The sequence below is a fragment of the Mesitornis unicolor genome, unplaced genomic scaffold (assembly GCF_000695765.1).
Source record: "Mesitornis unicolor isolate BGI_N332 unplaced genomic scaffold, ASM69576v1 scaffold5677, whole genome shotgun sequence".
NCBI classification, from domain to species: domain Eukaryota; kingdom Metazoa; phylum Chordata; class Aves; order Mesitornithiformes; family Mesitornithidae; genus Mesitornis; species Mesitornis unicolor.
Genome location: NW_010196981.1, coordinates 10,046 through 17,100, shown reverse-complemented (window position 1 = coordinate 17,100; position 7,055 = coordinate 10,046). Strand labels below are relative to the sequence as shown.

The 7,055-nt window shown below is 50.2% G+C and overlaps 1 protein-coding gene across 1 annotated transcript in view; it reads left to right on the top strand.

The window, feature by feature from the left end:
• NSFL1C (NSFL1 (p97) cofactor (p47)) overlaps positions 1 to 1,695 on the top strand; it is a gene marked incomplete at its 5' end in the record, with an annotated part of 6,203 nt that extends 4,508 nt beyond the window's left edge. The window contains 2 exons of the mRNA XM_010188652.1: positions 131 to 295; positions 1,300 to 1,695. Of these exons, the coding sequence (XP_010186954.1) occupies positions 131 to 295; positions 1,300 to 1,462 (328 nt within the window). The remainder of the gene's footprint in view (positions 1 to 130; positions 296 to 1,299) is intronic.
• Between the last annotated feature and the right edge of the window lie 5,360 nt (positions 1,696 to 7,055).

Sequence of the window (7,055 nt, the reverse complement as noted above, 5' to 3'; positions counted from 1 at the left end):
CCTGCTGACTCCTGAATTCTCATTTCCAAATTGCATTGGTGTCTCCTGGCAGTTCACTGCCTGGCTCCTGGCACCCCAGTCGGGCGAGTCCTTTGGTTTTTAACCGCTTTCCTTGTGTCTCCCTGCCCAGCACTGCGCCCCAGGTGATGGGCACCAGCTCGCCAGCCCAGCAGGCAGAGAACGAAGCCAAAGCCAGTTCTGCCATCGCCATCAATGAGTCGGAGCCCGTCACCAACATCCAGATCCGGCTTGCGGACGGCGGGCGCCTGGTCCAGAAGTTCAACCATAATCACAGGTACAAACGCAACGGGAAGCACTGGTTGATAACTGGGAAGGCCTGAATGGCACTGCAAGCTGTGCCCAGATGGAGCAGATGTTAAAATCCTGGCTCTGGGGATCCTCCTGTATAGGTGAAGAGGAATAAAACTATTGTGGGGTTTTAAGGCAGTCGTTAACTGTTGGAAGGATGGCATTTGCTTTGCAAATAGTGATGGGTTATAGCCGATGTTACTGCGCCTGGGAGCATCACTGTTACCTGCAGAACTTTCCTTGATGGCAGCTATAAAAAACCTGAATCTCTTCTAAGGGCTTTAGAAGCTGTCAGGTAATTAGGAACTTGGTTCGGTTGATTCTTAGATCAGACTTCTCTGCTGGGCCATTCCCTGGGCTGAACGGAGCACCGAGGGGTGCTCTTTAGTTTAGTTACCTTGGACAAGTAAAGCTGCCTTATATACCCTGCTGCTTCATTAGACTTCCTCCTGAAGTCCTCACCTACCTGATCTCAGAGAGCGTGGCCATTTCTTTGTACTCATTCCTCCAATTTCTGTAAGAGAATCAAGCACGATGCAGAAAAACCCAACAAACTTACGATCAGGAGGAGGAAACAGATCCTGTGTTGGTGTTGTGGCTGCTCTTGGGGGCTGAGATCATTTAGGTTATGCTGCATATGATGAGCTCACTTACAGCAGCTACTGCCAAGGAATTTGTGGGTCTGTTCATCTTGAAGGGTTCAGTTTCAAATAGCCGCTTGACTACGCCAGTGTTCCAGTTGGGCGGTATGAAAGAACATTTAGCTGAAAGCCTTTAACCCGTAAAGCAGCTGGTGTTACTTCACTGAATGGGAGCCTATGGAGGAGCAGGTTAAATCCAAATTGTCTGGCTGTGACCTCTCCTGTTGGCTGAAAAGCAGCGACTGCAGGGTTGCGTGCTCTGCGAAGGGTGAATTTCGGCTGCTGCCACGCGCTTTCCCAGGTGGTTCAGTCACAGCACCACCCCTGTGTGTTTGATCCCTTTGCACAGGATCCGCGACATCCGGCTCTTCATCGTGGACGCCCGGCCAGTGATGGCTGCCACCAGCTTCGTCCTCATGACCACCTTCCCAAATAAAGAGCTGACTGATGAGAACCAAACCCTGAAGGAAGCCAACCTGCTCAACGCCGTCATCGTCCAGCGGTTAACATAGAGGAACCCACCTGCGGCCACACGCCTGCCCGCAGCGCGCATGTGTCGTCCCGTCCTGTGCGGCACAGGCTCACATCTCTGTAGCTCGGGGTTCTTAGGTCTCGGTTGGACTTTTTTTTTTTGTTTCTCTTTAGTTGCATTTCCCATGGGTTTTTCTTTTCTTTCTTTTTTTTTTTTTGTGCTGATCAGTGGACTTTAAAATAAATAAACCGAAACGAATCCGTTTTGAAAGGAGCTGCAGCCTATTGTGCCACACATTCTCCCACGAGAGCTCGGTTACCTGTGTGGGTTGTGTTACCGCAGGCTGTAGAGGGGAGGAAGGTGAGGGGGAAGGGAGCTCCCAGTTTCTGTCCATGCCAACTGACTGCTTATCACAACCTTTTCACTCTTCCCTCTCCTCTGGGGGCTGCTGCAACGTCCTCCCTTTATTTTCGTACACTGAATATAAACTATACAAGAATGGGTGATCCAACTGTTGGGATAATGGTTCCACTGCTGTAAATGCATTGAGGGGGGAAGTCTTTGTGAAACCGCTGCTGCTCAGTGCAGGGAGAACTCCGTGGTGTGTGTGCAGGTGCAAGGTTTAACACTTCCTGGGCTTTTCCAGACAGAGTCCTGACTTTCCTTCCCTCAGCAGAACTGGGGGTGTTCATTGCGGTACCCACCTGCTCTGCCCCCGCTTCCTCTGGTAGTCCAGATTGATTGCAGTTTTAATTTGCTGTGTTGCATTTCTCTGGGAAACTCTGCTGCTGACTTATTCTTGCCAAGAAGGCACAAAGCCGCATTGGCTTGAAGTGTCTTGAAAGTAAAAGACAAACAGTTGGTCTCACTGGAAAGCAAGTTCCAGGGGTGAATTCCTGAGGTGATGGAAACAGCTCAGGTGGAAAAACTCCACGCTGTAATACCCTGTGATTTATTTCCTCTCTGCTGAGGGGTAGCGTAGCTGAACGCCTGGAATCCTCCAGCTTCGGTCTGTGCTGCTGTTTGTGTTTTGGGCTCAGGTCTCCGTATCTCCCTCCCTTTGAACAGAATCCTGCGGGTGAATTTGTTACACCTAGAGATGAGGGACTGGTAACGCTGGTGTAGGGGACGAGTTGCTGCCTAGCATTGCACTCGCAGCATGAGCAGACCTCGGTGCTGCGCTGAGCCCTGCAGTATCGGCTCACTGCGCCGCAGCGGCTGCATCGCTGCCAGGGCTGGAGCGCGCTGTCTGCTTCCTGCCCCCGTCACGCTGCGACTGCTGCGCCATAAATCCACCCCCTCAGCGCCCCGGAGCTTCCAGGTCCTCACCTTGGTGCGAGCAGAGAACAAACTGGAAGGATTGGGATGCGCGGGCTGGGCAGGTTCAGCGTGAGAAACCCGCTTGGCTGCCTGTGTTATTAACATCAGACTGCGGGAGTAGAGACCAGACCTGAGCCAGGGCCTTTTTACAACTGCTTCTCACAGGAGAGCTGAATTAACTGACATTTTTCATGACTAAATGGATATAGATAACGTGCATAACAACAAATTTGTAAATTATTGCGAAAATTGCCATTAAAAGACCGCAAATTAGGAAACCGGCGTTTGACCCTTTCTGATGAAGCGTTCTGGATGATGTGTGTGCGGCTCTGCTCTTACTGCCTTGGTTTGCTCTGCGAGGGGGCTTCAGATAAATGAGATTCAATATCTCAGCGGCCTTTTTAAAGGGTTTTTTCTGACGGGTGAACCTGGGATTTTCCTGTGTGCATCGCTCGATGTTTTATACCGTGATCACGCAGTCACCTGGGTGAAGCAGCACAGAAAGAATTCGGAAAGGGAATTTCCCTCAGTTAAATATTGTCACAACTGCCTTGGGGGAAGTCACTCATTTTTCACGGTTCATTGGAGTTCTTGTATCCTGAGCTCCACATGTGCCTTTTTGAGGACCTGGGATAACATCTTCCAGGATGTGCCCCTAAACCCTGAAAATTTTATGGAAAAGAAAGATGATGAATTATTTCTCTCCTGCTCGATCAGCCGGTGGCATCGGGGGACTGCGGTGACAACACTGGTGCCCCAAAATCAGTGCTGACCTGCAGGATTTGTCACATCACGGACGGGCAGTTTCCCGTCCAGGTTTCCTCTCGGCTCTGTCTTTCTCAGTGGGACCGAAAGCGGCTGAATCCGGAGTGATTCCGGGCTGGGACACGCTCCTCTGCAGGAAAAGCGGCTTTTCCGCGGCGCCGGAGGGTGGCGGTGCTGCAGAGACGCCGCTCTCCTCCTCCCAGGCTCCTGCAGAGAAACCGCAGCGCTCCGGGGTGTGTGTGAGCCCCTCCACGCCGCTGCCGGCTCCTTCCTCCCCTGATCCTGTTGTGGGTTTGGTTTTGTGGGCAGTCCTTACCTGCTGGTGAGCAGGATCGGCTCTGCCGGGGTGGGTGAGGCGTGGGTGCTGCAGTGTCAGTAACAGAGACAGGGGGATCTTCTTCCAGAGCTGATAAAAGAGCCTGTGGGACCAACTGGAAGCAATGTATGTGCCATCTCCTGCATTAAACTGGCTCCTTCTGTGAGCTGCTGGAACGTTTCACTATAAAATAAAGCAAAAATAAACCAGGCTAATTAATGGTGAAGGGATAATGCACCAGATCAGGAAAAAGGGGGGTGGTGGACAGAAACACCTTGATTTTGTATAGAAAATCACCTTCCTTGTCGCTTGGGCAGCTCTTTGGTGTTTGATGTGCCCCTGCAGGAGGGTAAACACTCATTTCTGTCTCTCCTACAGCTCGTGATGGTTGTTGGGGAGTTTATTTGACTTTCTAGTCAAATGCCCTTAATTTATTCCATGTCTCTGTTGTCATAGGCTCATTGGGCTTTTCTAAAGCTGACATTTATGCTGACAGAAAAGCGTCTTTTTCCTCCTTTGCCTGGAGAAGTGTTTCACTTTGATGTTTTCCCTTTTTTCTCTGATTATTCCCCCCACAAGGGAGCCTTGCCCATCTTCCTGGACTTCCACGCGCCGGTGCTAAGGCAGTGAAAACTCACTTTAATTTCCGTGCGATAAGATAGAGCCCAGTTTTACGACTGCGCCGTCCTCTTTCCGTGTACCCGAGTGTTTTTCTCTGAGCGCTGTGTTTTAGGTCTTCCCTTTCCCAGGCGGGTAACTGCAGGACTTCCTTGACTTTTGTTCCTTCCTACGCAGTTCATTGTTTCCTCCTCTTCCTTTTCACGTGTCCTGGTTGCTAAGATTTAGCGCCTGTGTTTTCTGATAGCGTTTTGCACCGTTTCCTGGGATTTTTGCCTCCTCTCTGTAACGCTGCTTTTGCCAGGGGATGTTTCCTGGTCAGTGTTTCCATGCCCAGTCATCTCCTACCTCAGGAGGCTCTGCTATCCCAGTCCCTTTGGTGAAGTAGTTTTTCAGTGATCCTGGTGTACAAACATCCATTTCTAGGTGTAGCTGTAGCTTTTCTTTTGCTTGTTGCCTTTGGTTGTACTCAGTTATATTTAATTCAGTCTCTGCTCCTCGCTGCTGGACAGCACTAAATCTTTCCAGAAGGAGAAGGTGACCTTCATGCCATGGCTGCTTCTTGGGTGAGTCTTCAGCTCCCTGGTGTCTTTATTTAGAGGAGAGATTAAAAGATCCCAGTCTGCTCCTGGGGTGTTCCTCGGAAGTCCGGTCAGGTTTCTTTTGACAGCAGCGCTGCTTTGTTCACAGAAATAAAAGGACCTTGAGCTGATGTTTCTTCTGACTCTGTAGTTAAACTGCCTTGGGGATTGGTATCATAGTCACATAAAACAAGACGCTTACGGCTTTCTTCAAAGCTTTACACCATGTGAGGAAGACCTGTGGTATCTGAGTTAATCCGTGGGCAGGGGCTGTGTCTGCGCAGGAGTTTGCTGTTCTAGGTACGCCTAGAAAAATATCCTACGTTGTGAAAGCAAGACGGTGCTACTCCCTTCCTGCTCCTCAATGGTCTTGTTTCTGTTGGTGACCCAGGGCGTTTAGAGGGATTTTAAAGGACGGATTTAATTAAGCAATGAAGTTGTTTTTCTCACCAGGCTGTGGGTTTTGTGGGTGCTCATGGTAAACATCCATCAGCACCCATCGCCCCAGGGTGTCTGGCAGTCACTGAGCCAGAGCTGGGCCCAGGTCTCAGCCGTTTTGCTTTTCGAGCCGCATCCCTGAGCAGAGAAAAGCCCATCAGCTCCTTCTGCGCTTGGAGATCAGACCAGGCATCCCCGTGCATTGTGCCTGTCCTTCAGACACAGCCGCAGCGGAGGTACCCATCGGTGTGACAGGATCCTCAGAACTGGGAAGAGAAACCCTCTCCACTCACCTGTTAGCAGGAGATTTTTCCAGACAACTCCCACGTTTCCCAGTCACACACCTCTACAGAGAGCAGTACAACAGGCCCACATCTTTGGCAGCTGAACAGCTCCCGTGTCGAGCACCTCTCCGTTTCCTAATTTATCATCTCCTGACTTATTTACTACATTCCTAAATGCTTATCTTATTTGCTGTTCCGTCTTGTCTGCACTGAGCCGTCTGCCCCAGCGCTGGGAGTTCCTGAATGGGTTCCAGATGCTGGTGTTTACTCAGGTACACCTCATCCTCCTCATTCAATTAACTCTTGATCAGCTTGCAGGGCCTGCAGCAGCCCTTCCTCTGCAGTCTCATCCATCTCGGTGGCTGTTGAAGCCACAGACCCTGTCCCCAGCTGCGCTGGCCATGCTTGGAGTCAAGGAGGGGGACACCTTTGGAGCGCTTGGTGGTGGCACATACCCAAATGCTTGCTTCGGTGCCAACGAATTCCCATTTGCTGGCTCCAGATGACTTTATTTTTACAAAGCCAAGTCATGACAGGCAATTTTTAAAAAAATAAAGATGGTTCGAGCATCTATTATTTACTAAAGCAGCAGATTTTCCTGCGGCAACCACTGGCAAACACAAATCCCACCTCGACTCCTTCCCTGTGGCCACCACCAAACGGGGCACATCAAAACCTGCTCTCAAAACCAGAGAAATCTCCATTTATCAGCGACCGGTTCTGGAATCGCGCTGTACTATTTTTGTTTTCGTGGTGATGCTACATTTGAATTCAGATCTCTGAAAGCGTTTTTACCATAACCTACAGCGGTTTTATGCAACACTTCGCCGCTGCAATGAAAAGCAGGCAGCTCGCTGCTTCCCAAGAGGAGGGAGGCTTTAGAGAGTTTATAATTATTACCTTACTGAACATTTGAGTTTAATAAAGAAGTTTCTAGGTTACTTACACTGTTATATACGGCATTCAGAGTGTAGCTGTGGTGTTGCTGAGTGCTTTCCCTGTTCTTTAATAAACAATTTCTGAGCTGCTGATACAAAAGGTCAGGGCAGCGATCCTCTTGCTCCAAACTCTTGGTGTGTGCTGTGTATGGCGCGCTGATTCGGTGAGATTTTGGGCCTTGGCACACGGTGTTATGAGAAAGCTCATTGCCTGTGAGTACTGCAAGTACTTACAGTGGATAGCAGCAATTAAACAGGGCCATTTGTCACCGAAATCCGCTTGTCTAGCACTGGGAGCTCCCCGCGCTGCAGTGTCAGTTGTGACACCTTGTCTGGACCCAACGGGTGATGCTGGCTCTGCGAGGCCCCGAGC